This window comes from Triturus cristatus, chromosome 3_2 (assembly GCF_964204655.1).
Source record: "Triturus cristatus chromosome 3_2, aTriCri1.1, whole genome shotgun sequence".
NCBI classification, from domain to species: Eukaryota; Metazoa; Chordata; class Amphibia; order Caudata; family Salamandridae; genus Triturus; species Triturus cristatus.
In genome coordinates this window covers 823,768,051-823,795,016 of record NC_140584.1, presented here as the reverse complement: position 1 = coordinate 823,795,016, position 26,966 = coordinate 823,768,051, and the positions used below count along the sequence as shown (strand labels likewise).

General features: G+C 43.8%; 1 protein-coding gene across 2 annotated transcripts in view; it reads left to right on the top strand.

Annotated features, from left to right (window-relative positions):
* AOX1 (aldehyde oxidase 1) overlaps positions 1 to 26,966 on the top strand; it is a 542,538-nt gene that overhangs the window by 481,920 nt on the left and 33,652 nt on the right. For both annotated transcript variants that reach the window (XM_085649034.1, XM_085649035.1), the window contains exons 32-33: positions 21,887 to 21,952; positions 22,736 to 22,924. In XM_085649034.1, coding sequence (XP_085505160.1) covers positions 21,887 to 21,952; positions 22,736 to 22,924 — 255 coding nt within the window. The remainder of the gene's footprint in view (positions 1 to 21,886; positions 21,953 to 22,735; positions 22,925 to 26,966) is intronic.

Below are 26,966 nucleotides of genomic sequence, written 5' to 3'. Positions count from 1 at the left end.
TTCTCGCTCCATTAGAGAAATACTCTGGCGATTCCTCAGGACCAAAAGATATTCTCTATCTACATCTAAAATTCATCATAATATCTTAATAAACAGTGAGCATTCTAAGTCACAGTTGTAGTGTTACCTGCAGCTCGGTCTACCTGTAAGGGGATAAAGGCCAAGGAGGTTAAAGAATGCATGGAACAGTCACTGTGTACTGACATTGAATATCACGTGAACACTTGAGTGCAAATGTGGTGAAAGTGCACTCTAAACGTGAAGGGTGGTAAAAAACTTAGTGAATCTGAACCCTGTGAAGTGACTTCTACTACAAGTGATGAAAGTGAAATTTAAATTAATAAAGGGACTTACCCTAAGAATTCCTAAGGATAGTCCACTGCAGTTCCTGGTAGATAAACGCAAGGAGTTCCTCGCGTTCTGTAATTATATAGGGAGAAAGCTAGAGGAACGGGGTGGTTAGAAATAACATACTCCAGGGTTGTTAGTAACCCCTTCTCTTATTGCCAAAGTCAGATCATAAAACTGGCAAGTGTGGTTAGAAACAGGTTATTCCTCGATTAAAATAATCCCTTCTCTGGTTTTGTTAAGGCATTAACGGGTCATGGTCTGAAGAGAACTACGGTCGGGGAGCGCAATATCCAACACCCCTATATCTGGAGATGGTTCAGTCCCTAGTCTCTTACTAAATAAATATATTCAGTAGATGTAAATGTGACCATCTCAAGTGCTCTTGTCAGAGTAGTTTGTGTGCTGTGATTTCGTTTGTCAGATACATAACCAGACACAACATTGAATAGGTTTGCGTTAAATGCTATCTCATTTAGGTCTGGCATTGACAGTCAACTCTATACTCATCCAATGTTGAATCTAGAAGTGAAGATCACCCACATAGTAAATCTATGAACGTTGAAGGAGCCACGGTAAATAAGCGAGTAGCACCTCAGTTAAAAATCAAACCATAACGTGGGCTCAACAAAGTGAGGTTTCTGTCTATTTAATGACACGCCGGATCCCTGTTTCAAAAATATTATTCACCCCATGCACAACTCAATTTACAAAAGTAAAGGGTCAACAAGTAAGATTTGGTCTACTTACTGACGCGCCGAGTCCGTGTCTCGTATACACCTACCCCGTTCTACCAGGACTGGGTGGCGATACTCCGAGTCTCGTGTCGGTATATGAAGGCAGCGTCTGTTGGATTCAGACCCGGAAGTGAAAGAGACACTAGAGATTGCATTACCCCATCCCGACCGGCGGTGAATCCGGTCGCCATCTTGAGTGAGGGATCTAGTCCCATAACAATGTGTGTCAGGGGTGTGATTCACTTTTCAGTTTACCAATGTGCATTACTGAATCATCTTGGTGATTGAGCCGCTGTCTGGGCATTCTACTTATAGGTACGAAATGTATGGTCGTTGTACTCATCCTGAATAGGGTTGGCCCCAGGATACATGTACACAAAAACGACTCGTTGTTATACTGATCTAGGTACTTTCTCTGAGTGAAGGGGTGGTCCCTGACTCCGTGTTGTCAGAAGAGGCTCGTTATTGTATTGATATATCTTTATGGTAGGGTCTTGAACCTCCGGGCTGACGTGAGGTGTAGACACCACCAGGAAGTAGCGGTGGTAGGGAAGGGGGGGGGGTTTATTTGGTGTCGTCATGGTGCTCGTGAAGTGCAACGGTTCTTGTTCTATGTCAATTGTTGTTGCATGTACACATAGAGGCAATCACTCAAAAGAAAGAGTCTATTCCACGGGTCTGCGTGATTCACTCTATTTATTTCTTTCAGGGTCTCTGATTTAAACACACTCTATTGTCCACTCAGGCATATACGTCAGTATCGGAGAGTGCAGTTTGTCAAGAATTTGTGTTAGCACAAAGGTGGTATTGTTCAAGGAGGTTTGATGGAGGCCCAAGGAATGGCGTCATTTAATCCTGTCACATGGGAGCCCAATCTAAACACCCACCTCTGTTCTTTAGCAAGCAAAGCTTCCTTGGTGATATTGGAAAATGATTCCAATATGAGCCAGGTGAATGACTCTGGTGGATGTCCCTTTTCTAGAAAGTGTGTACACATTCTAGTGTTGATTTTTCTGCAGCGAAAGTTGCTGCGATGTTCAGTCATGCGTGTTTTAATTGGGCGGGTGGTCATGCCAACGTATTGTAATCTACAAGGGCATGTAATCAGATATATGCAATTGGCTGTGTTGCAATTAGTGTGGCGGCGTAACTCCCATTTAAAATTATTGTCAAAAAGGACAGACTTGTGTGTTGTAGTCATGGGGCATACCGAACATGAGCCACAGGGGTAATGTCCAGTTACAGGTGGCAGATCCCATAATTGTCTTTGGATTGGTTGCCCCTGTGGGGGTGGACGAGTGTGAATCAAGGTGTCCTTCAAGTTTTTTGTACGTTTGAATGAAAATCTAGGGGTTTCAAGTTGCATAGTGCCTGTGTTTAAAATGTTCCAATGTGGTACCATCAACAAATGATTTATAATGTAACTAAAGTCTTATTTATTTATTTATTTTATCAATTTGTAGGGCGCAACAGCTACCCAAAAAGGGTTTCCCGGCGCCTTGTCACAAAACCTTCTATTAACTGCAGTGCTTTTTAATGAGGTGCTGTCATGTATATTGGTCCCAAGATGGCTGCCAACACTTCTTGGATGAAGTGCTGACAGCCAATCAGATCTCAGGATGAGATGTGTGGTTAGGCTCCGCCCACATATATATATGATTTTACTTTTAATTTTCTCAGGAACTACTGAACAGATTGACACCAGACCTGCAAAATGCACTTCCCTGAGCTGAGGACTACCTCTCTGCCAAATTTCAAGTAATTCTGTTCAGCCGTTCGGGCTGTACCATGGACTAAAGGTCCCTATGGAAAATTGCATGGGGAAAACGCGTTTTGGGACCCCCTTTTTTCTCAGCCCCCACTTGACGAATCCCCCCGAGACTTTCAGGGTAGGAGCGGAGCGGAGCGCCCCACCTATTTTGAAAATTTTGCGAGGATTCGTCAACCGGCGCCAAAGTTATTCCAAATAGAATGTTGCGGATTTCCAAAGGAAACACGGTCCTAACTATAACTATCTACTGGCGACCGCCAGTAGATAATATAAATAGATATGTATAGATATATATATATATACTATATATATGGTGCCAGTAGTTTCAGGGAGTTCCATGAGCAGCCAACTGGATCCTGATATTCCAGCAGTGCAGGGACACATCAGAGTTTCCTGTCTGGAGCGGCCAAGACTGATGCTGACCCTTGGTTTCTGTAAACCATGCCTTTGACTTCACGTGGGCATTGGATGTGTATGGTCTCGTGGCCTGGAGATATGCCAGCCGGGAAGACCTAGCATGGTTCTCTCAGACTTAGGAGCGGCGGTGCCTGCCGAGTGCGGCAGTTAGCGCTGCTGCTTGGGGCTTTTTTCCTTGGGCGGCTAGAAGGCCACAGGCGGGGCTGCAGTAGTACCCAAGGGTATTTTTCACCTCGACCGGCTGGCGTGCCATGTGGGAATTGGTGGGCCCGCAATTGCGAATGGAGGCCTTGGGGCTGGGTGTGTGACTTGTTCTTCCCTCCTCCCTGGCCAGTCTTGCCAATATCTATGACAGCCTCCTGCCCCATGTAGTAAATCGTTTGCCCCCCTGTCAGACATCAAGGGTGAGACAGAACCCATACGGTGAAGCGGTTTAGGGACAATTTAGAATGTAACCACCAAACTTGGTTCTCTGCCCTAATAACCGCACCATTGACATTTACACATGGACTATTGATTGCCAAATGGTCAGTTTCTCCCCTAACACCCTTGTCTCCGCCCACTAAGTGTTTCTTTTTTCAGCGCAGGGTAAGGGCGCCCCAGGAGCATGGGCACATTAAGACTCACAGCTTCACTGACTAAAGTTTGCATTCCCTCATATGGGTAAAACCCACAGGTCATGAAAGCACAATTTGTGTTCCTGTGCTGGATCACAGACTGGGACGGCCCTGTTGTCTATGTCCTCGCTGGACCCTCCCCCTCAGGAATCGCCATGTCGCAGAAGCCGGTTACACTGGATGCAATGTTGGCAGACTCCTGGGCCACTTTGGAAGCCAAGATTGATGCCTTGACTATTGACTTTACATTGTTTTGTGTGAACCAGAGGAAAATCTCTGCCAAGTAGCTGAGAATATTGCAGCCATGAAATACTCTTACTCCGCACACTGCTGTCTTGTCTCAACACACCCAGAATGTGATGAAACGCCTGAAAACCCTCGAAGATAGACTTGATGATGCTGAGGGTTGGTCCCAATACAGTTATATTCGCTTTATTGGCCTCCCAGAGGGAAAGGACCCCCCATGATTTAAGGCCTGTTTTTTTGTGGAGAAGGCTCACAGGGTTCCAGCACGGCGCTCTCCTCCTGGGGCACCTCCACGACCCCTGATAGCATGGCTACTTAATTTTAAAGACCAGGACCTGGTCTTATCCGAAGCCCGCAAAAAAAGACCAGATCTGTGTAAAAAATGCAAAAGTCATGAACTTCTTTGACTATACACTTGCTATTCAGCACAAATGCTCTTACTTCATTCAGGTTAAAGAGAGAATACGCTTCTTGGGATATAAATATGAAACACTTTTTCCTGACAAATTGTGTTTTATGACCGACTGGCAGTCAAATTTTGTCATCGACCCGGAATGAGTTTGGGACTGGTTTAGAGCCCGGGAAAGCTAGTCGCGCCATTCTTTACCAGTACCGTCCACTTTGTATCCTCATCTGGAGGAGGTCTCATTGACTGTTCGGAATCTGCACCCCCAGAGCCAGAGGTGTTAGGGTCGTCACCCTACCAAGGCACAGCGTGACCACAACATGGAGTGGAAGCTCTCATGTCATTACAGGACTTATCAGCAACTACTCAACTCTCCACTTCAGGGTCCAGCATCTCCTGTGACGATGCATCTTTGGGAGTGGTCGAACTTGAGATGATGGACACACCGGTCATCACGTCATAAAAAGCAGACAACCTGTATTAGCCCCTTCCCTCTCAGGCACTGCACTCAGCCTCTTCGAGTTTATACCTAGGTTTGAAAATGTGCGGAACTACTTACTCATATCAGGATGCCTTGGCTATGTGGATCTGACCTTCCATTGGTGAACTGCGGGTAGCATGCTCGGTCTCGGGTTCTGGACCTTTCTGCTCTGGCTATTGGACTCCTCTCTGCACCAACTGATGCAATAAGAAGATTTCTTCACAAATTACTCTGGCTGACGTACAGGCTGGCAGGCTTCTGCGCTGCCAGCCCTCACCCTCCTTACCATGCTCCTTTGCTTGTTTCTGGGTGAGAAACTACCCTCAGTGGGGTTTTTGTTGGGCCTTGGCCTACAGATTTGTTGACAGGGTTGGTTTTTATTGGGGGTTCCTTCAACACATTTACCACACACTCTGACAATGCATATCATTGTATCCTGGCTGACTTGGTCTCCCACTTCGATCCTATCAGGGCTTGACGACTTAACTAGTGACATGGAATGTCAGGGGATGAATTCTCCTCAGAAATGTCATACAATGTGCTGTACCTTGGTTTAATAGAAAGCACATATAGCTTTTTTGCAGGAGACTCATCTATCGGTCCCGAGGTATACAGACTCTGCAATACATGGTACAGTCAGGTGGTTGGGACTAGTTTCTCTGCCTATGGAAGAGGAGTTGTGCCCTAGATGAGGCCCGGAGTCTTTATTGACGAAATTAGGATTGATATGGATGGCCATTATGTATGGCTGTGTGGCCGGCTGGATGGTTGGTCCCTCGTACTGGGAGGTATATATGCCCCACAAGTAGCTCAAACTCGTTTTTCTGTGTTTTTGTCTGTTTGATTGGGTGCTGGGAGAATATCTGAATTGTGTATTTGATAATCTTCAGATAATTCTATGCCTTCACTCCCGTCCCAGCACATAGACTACTCCAGGCCTGGCTTGAGGGATAGCAGCTTGGACATTTTGGGTGCTTGAAATTCCAGCTTGGAGGGACTAATCCTTTTACTCTCCAGTACACCACAGTCTGAGCTGGCTTGGGGAAGGCAATTGACACTGATCCGGACCTGGCATTTACAGACATCAGTATTGAATGATACAGTGTTTAGTTATTCCTTACTTGAACATATTGATTCTTATTTTGCAGATAACAAGGTTTCTGCCTCCGCCCTCTTACTGGGTTTCCACCCAGGGATTTTGTATTAACTCAGTTGTGGGGATTCAACGAGTATTAGCGGGGGAGCTTACTCGATTGGCGACCTCCTTACGGTCTCTTGAGGAGTTATTGCCAACCAACCCGGCCAAGGTAACCTTGGCCAGACCCTATCACTGACACCCTAGAAAAATTGTTCTTCTTCGATTACGCCACATACCATGCCAAAACTCACAATGAAGGCAACAGAGCAGATTGGCTGTTGGCTTATCTAGCGAAATCAAGAGCTTCAACTTCAATTTTCCTGAGACTGACCAAGCAGTCAGCCATCAATGATGCTTTCTGGGCCTATTATGAAACCCCCTTCTTAACCCCCATCTTCTACCACAGGGGCACAGGTGCTATTTCTTGACCCACTTCCTCATCTATCGGCTACAGGTAGGTGGGAACTCGATCTTCCCTTGACACTGCAGGAGCATAATGGGGTTTTGTGTGACCTACCTCGAGGGAAGACCCCCCCAGAGCAGATGGACATCTAAATTCTATACTCTCTTTGCCCCTCAATTGGCACCCCACCTGCTTCAGCTTTTTAATGGCTCCCTCGAGCAGGAGCATCTTCCTCACTCCTTAAATTATTATATTATTTCCACGATGCTCAAACCCCATAAGGGTCCAACAGACATGTCTTCCTATTGCCCACTACTGATCCATAATGCTGATTTTCAAATCCTTAGAAAATTGCTAATTAGTCGCTTACTTATGAACCACCCACTCCTGATCCACCCTGACCAGTCGAACTTTATTCCGGGTTGCAGAACCTCCCATAATCTGCGACGAATTTGAGATGTCATTTCTAGTGTATCAGATTAGTTCCCAAGAGCTGCATGCATTGCCTTAGATTTGGAGAAAGCATTTCACTCTGAATTCTTGGACTACATGCTGGCGGTCCTAAACAAGATGGGTGTTGGTCTGAACTAGTGCAAATGGGTTCACCTTTTATATCCTGCCAGACTGTCACCGTCAAGACGGGACATTCTGTTTCGCGATCCTTCACCATAGGCAGGGGCACCTGTTAAGGTTGCCAACTCTCACCTTTGCTATTTGCGATGGAACCACTGGCGATCCAGCTGAGGCAACAGGAAATACATTAGGTTTCCCAATCAGAACCGCCCTCCATGCTGCATCTCTTTACACAGATGACATCCTTCTATATGTTAGAGATACCCAGTAAAAACTCGCAGCGATTGCTCGCCTTGTGGCTGATTTTGCTGAGATTTAACTTAGTGTTAACTGGTCTAAATCCTGCATCTTTCCTCTTTGTGCCAGTAATATCCTTCCACTACCCCTCCAATTAGACCTTGCCTTCATGAAGAGCTGATCACATGCCATTACCTTGGTATTAGCATATATCATTTACTGGAAGACTTATGGTAAGGTAGATCCGGCAGAGTAATCCGATCACTGAAAACACAATTTTCCCTTTGGCCGACTCTGCCTCTCTCCGTTATGGGAAGAAAAGCGTTAATTAAAATGGTAGTGCTCCCATGTCTATTATATTTTGTTTGTCAATCATTCCTTACCACTCCTGCACTCGATCTGGACACAATGCTTAGTGAGTTCATCCGGCATAAGAGTCGCAGATGGGTGGTGATATCAACCCTCAAGCTTTCAACCAAGGTAGGAGGTTTGGGACATCCAGATTTTTAACAATCTTATTTAGCATGAAACCCACAAAAGGTGATGGGAGGCTGCTTGCAATAAGTCTAACCACTGGCAATAGCTCTGGGTAGCACTCCAACCCATCGTTCTTTTGCTCACCATGCCACCTCAGTTTGGACCCAGCCATATACAAATCAGTCTTTACCCTGCTCCTCGTGGGAACAGTCCAGCCCGAACTGCCATGCCAGATCCTCCCTGAACCGATACACATGCAACCCAGGACTGGTTTTGCCCTAGTTATGGGCTCATCTTCCGGTTACAGCTTGGTTCCAGTGACACAGTGAGCATGGGGCCCATATCTGGGCATACCTATGCTAATTGGGGCAGTACATGAAACATACAAAAGCTGATGGGAGGTTGCTTGCAATAAGTCTAACCACTGGCAAAAACTCGAGGTAGCACTCTAAACCACAGTTTTTTTGCTCACCATGCCACCTCAGTTTGGACCCAGCCATATGCAAATCAGTCTTGACCCTGCTCCTCATGGGTTGGGATGCTACCCCTAACGACTGCCAGTGACTAGATAAATTGCAAGCATTCCTCCCATCACCTTTTGTGTGTTCAATATTATTTAGCACCACAACTTCAGTGGCAGGTTCAATGGCTGGCAGGTCATTCCCTCTCTGAAATAGGGTTACCTCCCATAGAGAGACCCTTTGGTTGACTACATTCAGTAATATTAGCTTTGACAACTTCTCTTCTTAGAATCCCACAACTACTTTCCACAGCTTTACATTGTCTGCGATGTTCACAAGTGCTCCAGAAATACAGATCCCTCTATGCACCTGCAACCCCCCCCTCATGGGACTGGCAGCCCTCAACAGACAAATTCCTCGGCCCCATCATGAAGCGTGGACTGAACAGGGCATTATAACTATTTCGGACTTAATTTTAGCTGACAAATTCAGAAACCGCCCACAGCACAAGCTCCCATAGAGCAACGGGAGTTTGTGTAAAGCCCTGCACTGCGTGGCAGGCACCTCACAGTGCCTGCCACGCAGTGCAGGGATTTACAGGGGGGCACCATAGGTGCCCCCTTGTCCCCCAACCAGAAGCCGCAGGGAGAAGGGGTACTGCTAGGGGCCCGCAAAGTCGCTTTCTGACAAGCTTTCCATTTCGGAAAGCTCAAAATGGAAAGCCTATTGGAAACCAACATCATAATCCCAACGGCAGAAATGCTGTCCGCACGGAATTATGTTTGGTTTCCGACTGGCCTATGGCTCCTTGAGCCCTTAGGAAGCCAGCTGGGATGAGTGGTCGGTGTGAATTCCGACTGCTGTAATCCTAATACGGCGGTCAGAATTTTAACCAAAGATGTAAGCCAGAAAGCCTCCGACCTGTGGTCGGAGGCTTTCCGACCGACATCCTCATGAGTGCCAGTACGTCAAAAATATCGATTCACACAATATTGACTACTATATTATCGCCAAAATAATTCAATAATCCTTATAAGTAGATTAAAAAAACACTTTTCACATACTTCAAATAAACCCACACCTTGTCATACACATAGTAAAATGATATAAAAATATATTACATCAACAAAATATTTACCGTTCACCCCAAAAAATGATCAGTCTAAAATATGAACAATAAACCACTTCCCAACAAATACATTAACTACAAACATCAAACATTCAAACACCAATCTATATATAATATATATATATATATATATATCTGTGTGTGTGTGTGTGTGTGTATATATTTGTTCGAGGCATATGAGCTGCAGATCACACACTTAGCATAGATCGCCATCTGGTGCTGGGCCCGGATGTTTGCACTTGTTTTTGTCCTGGAAAGTCTTTGGAAGTCACGAGGTACGTGACTCCTCCTTTGGATCATAGTGCGCATGGGCATCGGCTCCATCCTCAGATTGTTTTTTTCTGCCATCGGGCCCGGATGTGTTTCTCGCGCTCCACTTCAGAACTGTTACCGATTCCATTTCGACGCACAATCCTTCACCCTTTCTACGGTATTGTCGATCACGAACCCTAATCGTCATGCATCTCTCCAAGTCGAAGTCTTCGATTCCGGTCATCGACAAAGGCCTTCAGGCCTACCTGGACCTTAGCATCTGGCTCGTGGAAAGGACGCCATTCAAGAAGTGTCCTCGATGTGGGTCGAAGTTTCCCCACACCGATCTGCATGAGGTGTGTAACCTCTGCTTGTCACCAGACCACGAGGCCAGAGACTGTCCAGCTTGTGCCTCTTTCTGCTCCAAGAAGACCATTCGGGATCGGCGAGCTCGGAGGACCATGGTAAGCTTGACGACCGCAATCCCCGATGACATCTTCCAAGAAGGCGTCGATGTACCGGTGCCGGAGCGGATTGAAGAAGGCCTTGTCAGCACTTCCGAAGCCGATGACTCCGACGTCAAAGAAATCACTCCGGCGCAGAGGGTCGTAAGTAAAGACGTCGACCCCGACCCCCTCCATACAAAAAAGGCTTCGGTCACACCTTCGCCTTCGGGCGCAGGTGCACACCGACACACCGCTTCTAACACCCCGCCCTCGGGCCCGGCAAAGAAGCCTACCAAGCCTTCAGGCGACTCGGGCTCGAGTCAGCCTGCGTCTGGTGCCGAAACTCAATCTTCGGCACCGAAAAAGAAAACGCCCTTCTCCTCCATGTCGACCGCTGCTTCCACCTCAAAGCCCTCGACACCGAAAACAACAAGCAACGACTCGCCGGCACCGAAAAAACACTTGGAGCCGACCAAAAAGCCTCTCCCCAAAAATTCGGACTCACATTCTTCGGAGCCGTAAAAATCATCGGGACCGAAAAAACATACATAGACTGCAAAACAACACGGGTCCAAACCCAAGGACACTCTGGAGCCAATGCCGAAAAAGCCCTCTGAACCGAAACACTCGGCGCCGAAAAACCAACCTTCATCAGAAGTGCTTTTTCGACCAGACCCTGCACAAAAAACTCTGGTTAAAGACCCTAAAACTGGTCAATTGAGACTAATCTCCAGGAAAAGACCACTGGACAAGCCTACACCTGCTCCACCACCTAAGAAAAGGGACATTGCTACATCCCCTCTCAGAGTCCCTTCTCCACCTCCTCCTCCACCACCTCCTCCACCCCTCTCCTCCCCCTCCCCACCACCTCATTCTCCTACACCATCAGACGATGATGACACCTCTGATGACACGGGGGGGTGCAAACGATGTGCCACTGTGGGATCCCAGCCCACCTGGTTCCCCTGACTCTTGGGATGACTATAATACACCTGATGTCCCTAATCTCCCGCAAGACAACATCTACCCCTTTAGGCCTTCCCCACCAGAGGACACCATGGGCTTTAATCAGCTCGTACACCGAGCTGCCCAGTGCCACGGGGTCGACCTACACACAGACCCCGTCGAGGAAGATTTCTTGTTGGACACTTTCGACACCACACAAAGGTCAACATCTACTTTACCCATGCTCAAAGGAGTTATTAAGCATGCCCCTGATGTATTCAAAGATCCTGTTAGGGCTCGAGTCATCAACCCTCGTATAGAAAAGAAATACAAAGCTGACCCTACAGATCCAGCTTACATTAAGGGCCCTGTTCCATTAGACTCCATGGTGGTATCCAATGCCAGGAAGAGAGCTAACTCTCAGACATCAGATGACGCAGCCCCACCTGATAAAGAGTCTAAACTCTTGGATGCCTCCGGCAAGAGGACAAAGCGGTACAAAAGGGGGTGGTGATGGACGGAGCATCAGAACCAATCAAACACTCACACCCAGTCAACAGATCCGGGTTTGATCCATCACCGTTCTTTAGCCCACTCTGCCACCCCAGTTCAGACATGGCCATATGCAAATCAGTCTGACCCTGTGCCTCATGGGAACAGTCCAGCCCAAACTGCCAAGCCATGCCTTCCCTGGACCGGAAACAAGCTTCCTAGGACCGGTTTCTGGCATTTCAGCTGTCTTCAGCCAGGCTTGCTTGAATCCAGTGGCAAAGTGAGCAAGGGACTCACGTCTGAGCATACCCTGCCAACTTATGGCGAACAAAGCGGTACAAAAGGGGGTGGTGATGGACGGAGCATCAGAACCAATCAAACACTCACACCCAGTCAACAGATCCGGGTTTGATCCACCACCGTTCTTTAGCCCACTCAAGAGGACAGCCTCACAAACGACTAACATATGGCGCATCGCCAACACTCAGGCCCTGCTAGCCAGATATGATAGGGCACATTATGACGAGTTAGAGTCCCTATTGCAACACCTCCTGGACAAATATAAAAACAAAGCCAACGACCTCATACAGGAGGGTAAACTAATAACCAATACCTCCATACGTTGTGCTTTTGATGTGGCAGATACCGCCTCCAGAGCTGTAAATACCAGTGTCCTTTTGCGTAGGCACTCTTGGCTACGCATTTCAGGCTTTAAGCCTGAGGTACAAAGTTCGATCCTGAACCAACCATTCGACCAAGAGCCCTGATGGAGACTCCTCCCTGGAGAAAATGAAAAAGGACACGGACACAGCCAAGTCAATGGGAGCTTTGCAATCACAAGCTCCCAGGCGTTCTTTTCGTCGCTCCTCCTACAGAGGCAACTCCAAAGGCTACTCATCAGACAACCCTTCCACCTCTTACAAGGCTCCCACCCAGTCAACCTTCACCAGAGGTTACCAGAGAGGAGGTTACAAAGGCAACAATAACTAGGGCAGAAGCAAGACTAACAACACCCGCTCTGCCTCCACCCCTACCCAATGACTTTGCTCCGCTTCCCCCGGACCATTCCACTCCTGTCGGGGGAAGACTACAACAGTTCCTTCCTGTCTGGACCAACATCACCACAGACAGGTGGGTGTGACAGATAGCTCAATCAGGTTACTGTCTCGAACTTACCTCTACCCCCCCAAACATACCACCCAAACAGCGTCCAATGTCACAAGAACATCTATCATTGCTAAAGCAGGAGGTAATATCCCTTCTACAAAAAAATGCAATAGAACTGGTTCCCCTGCACCAACAAAACACGGGAGTCTACTCCCTGTATTTTCTCATACCAAAGAAGGACGGCAAAGAAGGAGACCTATTTTATACCTCAGACCCCTAAACCTATACATACACTCAGACCATTTCCACATGGCCACACTTCAGCAGGTCCTTCCTCTTCTTTTAGAAGGCGACTTCCTTGCTACCATAGATCTCAAGGACGCCTACTTCCATATTCCCATTCACGCAGCTCACAGGAAGTATCTCAGGTTTGTAGTGGACGGGCAGCACTATCAATTCAAAGTGCTCCCGTTCGGAGTCACAACAGCACCAAGGGTATTCACCAATTGCCTAGCAGTAATAGCAGCCCACTTAAGAAGACAGCAAATTCACGTCTTCCCATATCTCGACGACTGGCTCATAAAAGCCAGCTCATACAACCAGTGTGTACACCACACTCATGCGACAATCCAACTACTCCACAACCTGGGGTTCACAGTAAACCACAACAAGTCTCATCTACAACCATCCCACACACAACAATACCTCAAGAGCGCTAGCCTATCCCACTCCAGCCAGGATAGCAAGCATGCAGGCTCTCCTGCCCAAATTTCAATCTCAACACTCCCTTCCAGCTCGAGTGTTCATGCAACTCATAGGGATGATGGCCTCTTGCATATTTATAGTGCCTCACGCAAGACTCCAGATGAGTCCGCTACAAGAGTGCTTAGCACGCCAATGGAACCAGGCTCAAGGTCAACTAAGAGATCTGGTGTTGGTAAACGGTCGCACTCATCACTCTCTGCAGGGGTGGAACACCAAAAACCTTTCCAACGGGCGACCGTTCCTAGTGCCAGTTCCGCAAATTGTCATGACAGCGGACGCATCCCTCTCCGGATGGGGAGCTCACCTATTACATCACACCATGCAGGGCAGATGGACACCTCAACAAAAGTTACTCCACATCATCCGCCATATTCTTAGCCTTAAAAGCATTCCAAAAGCAAAATCAGGCAAAGCTGCCTTAGTCCGCACAGACAACATGACAACCATTTACTACATACAGAAACAAGGCGGGACACACTCTCTGCAGCTCTCTCAGCTAGCACAGAGCACATGGAGATGGGCTATACCACAGAATATATTTCTCCTAGCCCGTCATGTCCCGGGAGTCCAAAACACCATAGCCGATCTGTTAAGTCGTCAAATACAACAGATCCATGAGTGGGCATTTCATCCGCAAGTTCTTCAGCCATTCTTTCAAATGTGGGGGCAACCGCAGATAGACCTCTTCACCTCCCACGAAAACGCCAAATGCCCAAGCTTCGCCGCCAGATATCCACACCCATTGTCCAAAGGCAATGTGATATGGATGAATTGGTCAGGCAGATTTGCATACGCTTATATATATATATATATATATATCAAGGCCATCTGGTGGCCGAAACGCGTAATGGCGTATTGTGTGGGTGCTGATCTTTATTAAAACCTGTGAAGCACGAATTGGTGTCCGTGTGCTTCTTCCTCGCCGTCAGGAAGTGGGAGACAGCTTTTGGAACTCATATTTATATATATATATATATATATGAAGAAAACAGGATTTTCCACAGGTCCAAAATGTGTAAAGGAGCACAGGTACAGACCACAGCACGCTGAACGTAGTATATAGTGCAATTTTATTCCTTAATCGGCATGACGCGTTTCGGCCATGTTGCCACGACCTTGATCACATGACAACCCTTGAACCAATGGAGACAGATATAGTGCAAAACATCATTCCTCCTCCAGTGTAAACCAATGGAATTGAGACAGACAAACAGCAAACGTCACATGAGACCAAAGAAACGAAATGAAAGAGATACTTCATCTCATCGCACAATAATGCTTCAAAAACAATAATTAAATTATTCACAATAATATCATACCCTAAAGTGCGCATTAGGGTTTGGCCAGACCTCTGGGGCCGGTCAAACATTCATGCGCACTTTGCATGTTCTCCATTCAGACTGCATTACAGCCTGCTTGGAGAACATGTTCAGCCTCCCCTTCTCTGGGTGAGCGCCGATCCACAGCGCCTAGACCAATCACAAGCTGCATTGCAGTGTTGCAGCGTTGTGATTGACTATCGGAAGGCTGGGAGCTGGGTGCATCATGCTTCCTGCCTGGAAGCGAGAAAGAGGACCAAAAGGAGGCGGCGCTGATGGCGGGTGACAGCGGCAGACAGGTAAGTGTGATTTTTAATTTTTGTATTTCATTACCTCTCCCCCCCGCCTCCAAGACCTGACCCCCCCACCGCCTTCAAATACTAGCCGCCACTGATGTACAATGCAACCATGGCTATACGCTTCAGGTAACAGTAGTGGTGATTATTACTCAGTGACATTTGACTACTGGACCCTCAAACTTGGAACATTCTGTTCACAGCAAAGTGCCCACAATCTCTTAGGCACATGGATTTTGTTCGGTTCATTGCTAGACACCCAAATCCACGGGCACATGTTTTCGCTTTTAATCACTGCCAGAGGCACAGAATCTTTTATGCCATATGCTACCCAGCGCTCTAAGCATCACTCTCACAACCACTAGATGGCCCACGAGATGCCAGAGTTGTAACTTCTCTTCATGTCACTGGCACGTACGCCAGGGGTACCGGTGTGCTCCTGCACCCAAGCTCTGCAGCACAATGTATCTTGACTTCACTGCTAAATATATATATATAGAGAGAAGAAAAGCCAACAGGAGAAGGACCAAACAAAAGGCAACAGAAGAAACAACCGAGGAAATTTTCGAAAAAATAGAATTTACCACTCTTGACGAATCCAGTGAGTCAACTGTAATTAATTTAACGGATCTGACTCTCAATAAGGCTGAAACACAACTACTGGCCTTAGGTCTTTCTTTCTGTCCAGAAAGTTCGTTTAACTATGCTAAATCTCGAGTAGATGTCTATAAAAGTGTCAGAAAACTTAAATTAAAGAAATTCCATATGCTATCAAATAAATCTTTGAAAAGGATAGCTTTGACTACACAAACACCAACAGAAATTGCGTCAAATGAAACTGAGAGGATACAAGACTCACAGGAATTAGTTGATACTCTTTATCAATTACAGCAAGAGAGTGATCTAACCAGTGAAGCAACTATGTCAAGTGCATCTCAAACGAACACAGAACGATTCGTGAAATGCCAAACCCCTTTCAAACCACCGTCTACTTTCTATCCTTTATCAATTAAAGATACAATTGATAGCTTCCAGGAGCAAGTGATTGCTGATCTAAAAAATCTTAACAAATCAATTTACAGAGTAACCAAGGCCAGAAAAAATACCAAGGAACTGCAATACCACCAATTAATGACAAAAATCAAAAATACTAAAGAAATAGTAGTCCGCAATGCAGACAAAGGCGGAAATGTAGTCTTACTATAAAGAGAAAACTATCTGAAAGAAGCCATGAGCCACTTGGATGATAAATTATGCTATGGGACAAGTAACAGAGTAATGTGGAACTCAGTAAATTCAACATACCGAGTAAAACTAATGGCCTGGAGAGAGATGGGCCTATTAACTACAGAAGAATATAAATATTTGTGGACCCAAAAGCCTGTAATCCCCATTATGTACTTTATACCTAAGATCCACAAGGATAAAATCAATCCGCCGGGGAGACCGATCATATCGGCACGTAACAGCATATTTGAAAAAAACGTCCAGATACGTAGATTTCTTTTTACAAGACTTTGTTCAGAATTTGGCTTCATATATCAAGGACCCGGGTGACTTTCTAATTAAAATAAGAAATCTTGAATGGCATGAGAACTTTCTTTTGATTGCTTTGGATGTAACCTCGCTATACACATCAATCAAACACAGTGACGGACTTCGAGCACTGAAATATTACCTAGCAAGAAGAGGAACCACCTATGCGGAGCACAATAAAATGTTGATGAACATGGTTGAGCTGTGTTTAACAAATAATATATTTATGTTTCAGGGCGTATTGTACCAACAATTACGTGGGGTGGAAATGGGTGCAAGCTTCTCCCCCAGCTATGCATGTTTACACATGGGCTGGTGGGAGGAGCTTGTACTCATGACTAAATACAATGAGATTTTTGAAAACAACATTTAATGTTGGTCTAGGTTCATTGATTACCTTTTTTTGGTTTGGAAAGGAACAGAACAAGGAGCTAGGGACTTTATCGACCAGCTCAACATTAATGACTTAAACCTCAAATTTACATCCAACATCAGCAAAACGAAAGTAATATTTCTTGATGTAGAGGTGTATATAGAACAAGGGAGAGTGGAAACAAAATTACATAGAAAACCAACGGCAGGGAACTCAAACCTGCATGCCAGCAGCTCCCACCCCAAGCACCTCATTCAAAGCATTCCTTATGGGGAACTTCTACGAATCAAACGTATTTGCAGTGATAGCGAAACCCTAAAAATAGCCCATCAGGAATGCATTGGCCGTTTTAAGGAACGAGGTTACAGCAACAAATGCTTACAAAAAGCCTTAGACAAATGCAATCAGGTTGATAGAGGGACACTGATTAGTCAAACCCCAAAACGCGATGTCCCAGATGATGAGTCAATCAATAATTTCAGATTTATTTTTGAATACAACCACTTGGAGGGAGCAGTAAGGAAGATTATCAATAAATTTGGTACCTTATAAGACAGGACCCCATAATCGGTAAAATGATCCCCAAACGCCCAGCTATCACATACAGAAGAGGAGTATCCATGAAGGATATGTTGGTAGATAATGACCCTTGCGGGGTGGAAACCAAAGGATCTTGGCTGTCACAAAGACGGGGATTCTTCAAATGCAAGGTGTGTAAGGTCTGCCAATATGGGGTCTCTACAACTAACTACACTACACCTTTTGGGGGCCCCAACAATGAAATTACCAAATCATTGAGCTGCAAGACGGATCATGTGATATATGTGTTGGAGTGCCCTTGCAAATTAAGGTATATTGGGAGTACCATCCTACCAGGGCACAAAAGAATACTCCAACACATACGTGCCATCAAAAACCATGATCAGGCGTACCCAGTGGCACGGCATTTCCAGGCGAAACATGAGGGTAACCCAAAAGATTTAAGTTACTTTCTCATTGACTCTGTCCCTAAAAACAAACGAGGGGGGGATAGAGAAAAAACGCTCAGAATATTGGAAATGTACTATATTCTAAATCTAGATAGTAAGCACCCAAATGGACTAAATAGCTCGGAGGAGCTTCACGCCAGTCTGTAAGGGTCACGTTAATGTGATGGTACCAATTTACAAGATATACATATATTCATATTTTTTCCTTGCTGTAATCCTGTTCCAATCTCCGATATGAAATCAGATCAATATCAAATAATTGCTTGCACTAATTTTAAGCTCCAGCAGTACTTTACTATTTATTTATATATCGGCTGATATTATAGTAACTATTGGGCTACTATGACATCTAGACTAGCTTCCTTTTACATACATATATATATAGATATATTTATATTTTTTTATATATATATATTCTCTCTTTTTTTACCAGCACTTATCACTTTTTTTCTAGTAGTTTTAAATTGAAGCACATTTTGCACATCTCTACATCTAGATTTATATAGATATCAATTAATATAAAAATAAATAAAAACTAAACAAACTATAAATATGTTTTGGGCTAGGCTTGCCCGGGAACATCTTCCAGGAGGCAACCCGATTTTTCTTTTCTTTGCTTTTCCTTTCAGGATGCGGAACCCCAGTGAACCCTTTGATCCCAGTATGCCAATTCCAACTAATTAACGGAGGGAGCTTTGGTTCCAACCATAAAGTAATTAGGTAACGAACCAATCGTTTTAGGGGCAAACATTAAAACAGAGTAGGACTATCTCAATATACTCATAGAATGAATCCATAATAATAAATGATTGCACTATACCCAAATAAAGGATTTATCCTATTATTCCCTGTGTGTGGCAGATGGGTGGGCGACCTTGGATTTTATTAATACATACTAAACAGTGATTTTATTACAATTTGGTATTAAAGACTGTTTTTATGGTTATATTTATTGAAATCTGGTATTATTACCAAGCTTTTACATGGATTTTTTATATATATGTGATTTTATATATATATATGATTTTTCCTGTATTTATATATTTATATATGGTTTTATCTGGTGTATTTAGATACCATGTATGTATTTATAAATGTATGGATTGATCTATTTATATATTTATATATTTATTTGGAGTCATGTAATACTATCTGTTTATTTGAACTTTGCCCAGTATGGATTAACATACTCATTTATGAGGCAATAATTCATGTAAAAAAATGTGGAGGTTAAAGCTTACGGTGAAACTACAACCAGGGATTATTACAGATGTAATGTTTCATGATAATTGGGGCGCTATTAAGTTATCCACTATCTACATGAATGATTGTATTGCCTTAGTGGGGGTTCTGTTTCGATATTTTGTATCTGATTAAATGAGACCTAAAGATGTCTACATTGATAGATTAAGTAAACAGTGAAAGGACAATTCGAAAGATAAAGAAAAAAAAACATGTTGAAACAAAAGCTTTATGTATAAAAAAAGAGTTGTTGAACAAACAGTGCCCAACCCCTTTAAAAGTGTAACATTATTGGTGGTTCAGCGTCATGTGATCAAGTCCCCATGCAGGGATGAAACGCGTAATGGCTGCTGTGTTGTCGATGTAACCGACAGGACAATAAAACTTATCGGTATTTGAAGAATCGTGGTCCGTGCTCTTTTTGCCGTGGCTGGTGGAAGAAGCGCGGAATGGAAGAGTGCTTGGTGATATATATATGTATATATATATATATTCACTTAAAAAACCATAGGTTTCACACATGTTATAGTTAGCTGGACATTTCCCTCGTAAAAAACCAATGAAATTCCCCCGTTATAGTTAGTGCAGGCAACTATTACTCACGCGACCGCAATCCTCTGCTGATGACGTCAGATATTACATCACTGATTACATATGTGTCTTTCTGACAAATAAATATTTGTAATATATGTATAGCTAAAGATTAATGGAAGAAGACATGGGTAAATAGGTGTCTAAATAGAGTGATGTAATATCTGACGTCCTCAGCAGAGGATTGCGGTCGCGTGAGTTATAGTTGCCTGCACTAACTATAACGGGGGAATTTCATTGATTTTTTACGAGGGAAATGTCCAGCTAACTATAACATGTGTGAAACCTATGGTTTTTTAAGTGAATTTGCTAGGTTTTTTAAATGCTAATTCCTAACTATAACGTGTGTGAAACCTATGGTTTTTTAAGTGAATTTGTACAGTTTTTTAAATGCTACGTTATGTATTTATTAATATTTTTTTTTTCAGGTTTTTCACCGTGTGCGCACGGTGCGTGCTTATAGATATATATGTACTTTTAACTGAAATTTTCTCAGGAACTACTGAACAGATTGAGTCCAGATATTCAAAAGGCACATCCCTGACCTGAGGACTACATCTCTGCCAAATTTCAAGTAATTCTGTTCAGCCGTTCGGGCTGTACCTTGGACTAAAGGTCCCTATGGAAAAATGCATGGGGAAAACGCGTTTTGGGACCCCCCTTTTTTCTCGGCCCCCGCTTGACGAATCACCCCGAGACTTTCAGGGTAGGAGCGGAGCGGAGCGCCCCACCTATTTTGAAAAATTCGCGAGGATTCGTCAACCGGCACCAAAGTTATTCAAAATAGAATTTTCAGATTTCCTATGGAAACACGGTCCTAACTATAACTATCTACTGGCGACCGCCAGTAGATAATATATATATATATATATATGCACACACACATGTATATTTATATCAATGCCAGATATATATGTGTATATATATTTATGCTATATCCTGATATATATGCAAGCTACATATGTAGATAGATATATACATATAGAAATACGTATGCCAGATATATATATATATATATACTGTCAGATATATATTTATAGATCATATTTTCAAAATAAGTACCACCCTCTGTGCATTTACCTTGAGATAGTTTGTTCCTCGATATTGTTCTAATGATATTCTGTACCATCGATATTCCTTACTACAGTCCCTGGGTACACATGCCATGACAGAAGCCTCTTTTGTTCTAGGGCATGGGCCCCTCTGTCATCCCTTGTCTGTCATCCCATAAGCCTCTGATAATGGGCAGTCCATCTCTGGTTCACTGCCTCCTGAGGTCCTTGGCACGGATCCAGTCTTTGGTTCACTGCTAGACACTCAACAAACCCCAAGGATAAATTTGAGTTTTTTCTCCTCTACAAGTCCCGTTAATGTGTCTTGCCTTTAATTTGCCATTAATTGCCAAATAGGTTCTGTACTCTGAAGTCCTGTTTACTCTTCAATGGCCCTGTGCACCTACCAACAATATTCCCAGAATATTTTGTAAATGCAAACCCTTATCACGACAATGCTTTAAAGAACATGATTCAGTATCAAAGCAGCCTTCCACAGGGCAAAATAAGACATTAGGATGCCGCCTAGTGGTTGCACTAAATAACTACCCCAAACATTGACTTTCTACAGAAAATTATTTCATTGTCCATGTTCAATGTGCATCTCTTTTTGGTGGTCGATTGTTTGGACCAGTAGCATGCAACCATTATGAATAAAAGTTGAGAAAGGAGGTGATGAATACCAGGAGCAAGACTGCTGGCAATCTTTGTTAACGGCGCAATTTTGCAGAATTAAAGATAAATGCATCTAACTCTAAGTCTCTGCTCATAGCGCGCATCTGAGCGTCATTGCTCTGATTGTGGCAAGTGATGTCCAAGTTGTATGTTGCACTTGGAAACAAGCTTACTTACACAACTTACACATAGCACTTTGAAATAAGAAATTATGTCTGTAATTATTTGCCAGCTTATGTTTTCTTTATAAGAATATATTGTAAAGAGACACGTTAATGACATGGGCTCACTAGCCACATACTCCCTTCTACCACAGATCACCTCCCATAAAACTGTGTCATTTGTTTACTTTTTTTTAACAACAGATCATCAGGTCGGACATTGTGATGGATATTGGTGCCAGCATAAACCCAGGTGTGGATGTGGGGCAGGTATGTTGTGCGTGCTGATTTGACAATTATTATTCTGAATAAATCTCCTGTTTGTACTGCTTTTCATATGGGGTGTCTAACTTAGGTCCAGGAGAGTTGTGTTCATGCCAGATTTTTAGAGTACAATAGACTACATAAATGAGTTTCCTAAAGATTCACTGTAAATGTTTCTCATGAAAATCCAGTATGGCTATGACACTCTTTATCTATATTAGAATGCACAATCATACATAAGAAGTGTCATCTTAAGGATTTTGTGGGGCTGGGCTAGAAATATTTTGTGGGGTCCTGTTCGAACAACTTTCATTTTGATTACATATTTTCTGCTAATGCAAGCCCCATCAGGCCAAACAATTTTGTATTATATATTAAAGGTTGAGATAGAGAAATAAACAGAAGTAAGATATATAACATGTTATCTTTCTCAGGGGCCCACTGGGCGGTGAGAGCCTTGGAGGATTGCCCACTTTGCCAATGTCCTAAAATGTCTCTGCATAAGACAGTGAGTACATTATATTGTGGCAAACCCTAGTTACATTTAGGGCAAGGAAATCCCCAGTCTGTATCTGGGTGCTTCTGTAGGGCAGATTACGTCTATTCAAGGTATCTTCAGGCATGATTTGGATTATACATACTTCCCACCATCACTGTGAGAACCTCCATCTGCCCGTGATTACCCTGAGTGAAGACAGGCTGGAGAATACAGGACTTGATGACTTTGTAGGTATCAACCCAGGGTTGACAGAATGTTAACACTTACTGCTGCTTTTCCTCTCCCTGAAGATTGAGGGTGCCTTCATGCAAGGAGTGGGACTGTACACCTTAGAAGAGCTGAAATACTCCCCAGAGGGATCCCTGTATACTCGAGGGCCGGATCAGTACAAGATTCCTGCTGTCGCTGATATTCCAGAGAAGTTCTTTGTTTATCTGCTTGCTTCATCTGTAAACCCGTACACCATCTACTCATCAAAGGTAAGCAAAGCTGGGCCTCATGCACAAATCATTGTGCATAGGGCAAGTGATTGTACACACTTTCAGTGGGCTTGAAGCGATTTTCATTTTCTTTTGAGTTATGTTTCTACCATTACATGTGATAATATAAGTGATACAGAACCCCATGCCGTACATTATAAGGATAATGCAATTCACTGAGGAGTTCCATAACCATATTCAGGAATGTGGCCGAAGGGTGAGTTCCTTTTTGATGTTATGGAACTCAGAGGTGACTTGCAATATCCTTATCATGTTTGCCAGTGGGTACTTTATCCCACATCATACATGGTCACACCATCACCTTTCCCACACACCACTTAAAACCTTGGTGCGTAGCTCTTTCATATAAAAGAGCGAGCATTTTTGCAAACTTTAAGAATAAAAATAAAACCTCTAATGCAAAATTTAACACTTCAAAAACTTGTTAGTTATCTGTTGCAAACAGTTTTAGAAACAGTTCAATAGAAGAAAGTTTTCTATCAAAATAAAAAAGCTGCACTAGCTCAGAATGTGTAAAAACATGCAGAAAGATTCTAGCTTTTCTCTAACTATCTAAGGAGTGCAAAAAATAAACATGTTTTCTCTGCTTGTCATTGTAAGCTAAAATATAGAGCGGAAGAAAGAAAAGCTATGTTCCGTTTTCTTTCTTTCTTTAAACAGCTGCTTCACTTATGCCCTTGAACTGACCTGCCTTCCCCCTCGGCTCTGGCAGCAGGCATTGTGACATTATAACTTGACTGTAATAACTTATAATAGTTGAGTTCTGATGTCTTTTCTTTATAATCCGCGCCTGGGTGTGTCACAAGTCGCCAATTATAAAGAAATTAGATACTGGCATTTATATAGGAGTGCAAAAAGAACTATTGATGGACAGAATGCAGAACAATGTCATACATTCACCACAGTACAGAGATCTGGGCCTAAATCCATTGTTTTTTTGCTCACCATGCTGTTCCAGTTTGGACCCAGCCATATGCAAATCAGTCTTGACCCTGTGCCCAATGGGAACAGTCCAGCCCGAACTGCCAGGCCAGGTCCTCCCTGGACTGGAAACAAGCATCCTAGGACCGGTTTCGGGGTTTCACCCCTCTTCAGCCAGGATAGCTTGATTCCAGTGGCATGGAGAGCACGGGACTCACGTCTGAGCATACCCGTACCACTCGGGGTGACAAATGTAAAAAGAACTGTTGATGGACAGAATGCAGAACAATGTCATACATTCACCCCAGTACAGAGATCTGGGCCTAAATCCATCGTTTTTTTGCTCACCATGCCATTCCAGTTTGGACCTAGCCATATGCAAATCAGTCTTGACCCTGTGGCCAATGGGAACAGTCCAGCCTGAACTGCCAGGCCATGTCCTCCCTGGACTGGAAACAAGCATCTTAGGACCGGTTTCGCGGTTTCACCCCTCTTCAGCCAGCATAGCTTGATTTCAGTGGAATGGAGAGCACGGGACTCACGTCTGAGCATACCCGTCCCACTCGGGGTGACAAATGCAAAAAGAACTATTGATGGACAGAATGCAGAACAATGTCATACATTCACCCCAGTACAGAGATATGGGCCTAAATCCATCGTTTTTTTGCTCACCATGCCATTCCAGTTTGGACCCAGCCATATGCAAATCAGTCTTGACCCTGCTGCCTAATGGGAACAGTCCAGCCCGAACTGCCAGGCCAGTCAGACGTGAGTCCTGGGCTCACTGTGCCACTGGAATCAAGCTATCCTGACTGAAGAGGGGTGAAACCCCGAAACCAGTCCTAGGATGCTTGTTTCCGGTCCAGGGAGGACCTGGCTTGGCAGTTCGGGCTGGACTGTTCCCATGAGGCACAGGGTCAAGACTGATTTGCATATAGCCAGGTCTAAACTGGGGTGGCATGGTGAGCAAGAGAATGATGGATTTAACCCAGATCTCTTGACTGGGGGTGAATGTTTTGATTTGTTCTGCATTCCGTCCATCAATTCTGTGTCTTTTGATTTATATAGGAGTTACAGAATACCATGTATTATATATAGATGAAAGTAACCCCAGTGTACATTATAAAGATATTGGAGGTCACTGAGGAGGTCCGTGACCATATAACTTTATTGGGTAGAATTTAAATTTTGTACAAAATACAACTGCATAATCTGACCGATAAAAATAGATAATCAACATTATTAAAATCAGCTCACCAAGCTAAAATAAACATAGTAGAAGAGGACATTAAAATACATGTAGATTCACCTGGCATACTACGGCTACTAAAGTGCACTCATAGAAGTTACATAGAATATTGTCTGCTATTTTTAAGGCAAACTGAAATGGAGCATTAAAGTTCAGGAAGATTGGTCTGTCATTCTACGTTTACCAATGTGTGACCATATAGAAAATTGAGGTAGAAATGTAGTTTTTTCTTTATAGTACATGGTCATAATAGTCACCTCCACCCAATCGTCTTTTAATCCTGGCCCTCTTCGTTATTCCTATGAAAGCTATGCTGTGAAAACATGTCTATATGCAGAAGAAAACTGATCTTGAAAACATATTTTCTGCAGTTTAACACTTATAAAGGACTGTAGTTCACAATGTGTGGTAACATTCAGAACAATTTCAGTTCTCTTGTAATGAACTCCCACCCGTATCACTGCCAGCCCATGTGGTGGTGTCATTACCAGGACCTGTATTGAGTTCCCAATGTGCGTCTGCTTCTTCTGAGCTCACACAGGGAATTATGGGGTGACTATCTTTCCTCATGCAAGCCTTCTTCTACTAACACTGCATGCAAAGGAACTTACACATTCTACAACATTCTTGTTATAAGTGCATTTTTGCTTCTCAATATAATTATGTGAACCCTGGAGTTAGACTCATTATATAAAGCATTATTTTGTATGTTTTGAAATATTCTTCATCCCAATCCAAGGTGGTCGAACTATTCTGGATTACATCATGTCCTGTTTGGCACTTTAAAAATAAAGTCCATTTGAGTTTCACATTTGCGCTTCTCCACTTCCTTCCTTGTTACCCTTTTTTGCTCTTCACCTTGCTGTTTGACCTGGACAGCAGGATGCTTTTTCTGGTTTCCAGTGTTCCCTTCCCACTGAATATAATCATCTGGAGCAATTCTAGACTTCCAGTTTCATTCGGGTGTCTGGCATTGTTTCACATATCTCAGGCTATTCCTGCACATGAAGAAGACCCTACAACCGGTGCCAAGAGGACCTGCTCTTGACAGGTTGCGATGCCAATGCAATATGAAGATAGATCAGGTCCAAGAACTATTATCAGCAGTCAACAACTTGACTGTCCAAGTCCAAAGTCTGATTACAGAAACCACCTTGCTTCATCATTCTCCTGCTTTATTACAGCAAGATTTGTTAGATCCTCTTCTGGCTGGCATTGTGGAACTAAAGTTTGATGGGAGCCCCGGTAAACAAAATGCCTTTCGGTACACATGCCAGGCACATTTCACCTTAAAGTCTCACATTTATGCCACTGATAGATCCAAGATGGGCTTTATAGCCAGTAACATCACTGGAAATGCTGTGGTGAGGGCCATTCCTTTAGTTTCAGGTGCCAGTCCACTTTTGGATAATTTCCTTGCCTTCCTTACAGAATTCAAGAAGATGTTTGTCCATAAAGGTCTTAAATTGGAGGAGATTTTGAAACTCATCCAAGGTTCCTCAGACCTGGATACCTTTATCTTCAAATTCAAGTACTTAGCTAGGGAGATCGACTGGCCTGACAGCTCATTTCACCATGTTTCAAAATGGGTTGACGGATGAGTGAAAGGATGAACTTGCAAGAGTTGTTAGGCCAGCATCCTTACAAGACTTTACTCAGCTGTCCATCCAGATCGACAATCGTCTTGAAGAATTACAACTTGAATGTCGTAAACAATTACAGTCTAAACCCCCTTCAAGACCTGCATTCAAAACATATCCAAGGCCTCTGATTCTTAAGATGAATCCATGCAAGTGGGTATTACAAGAGGTCCTCTGATTGATGAAAAAAGATTAAGAAGGCATAAACAAG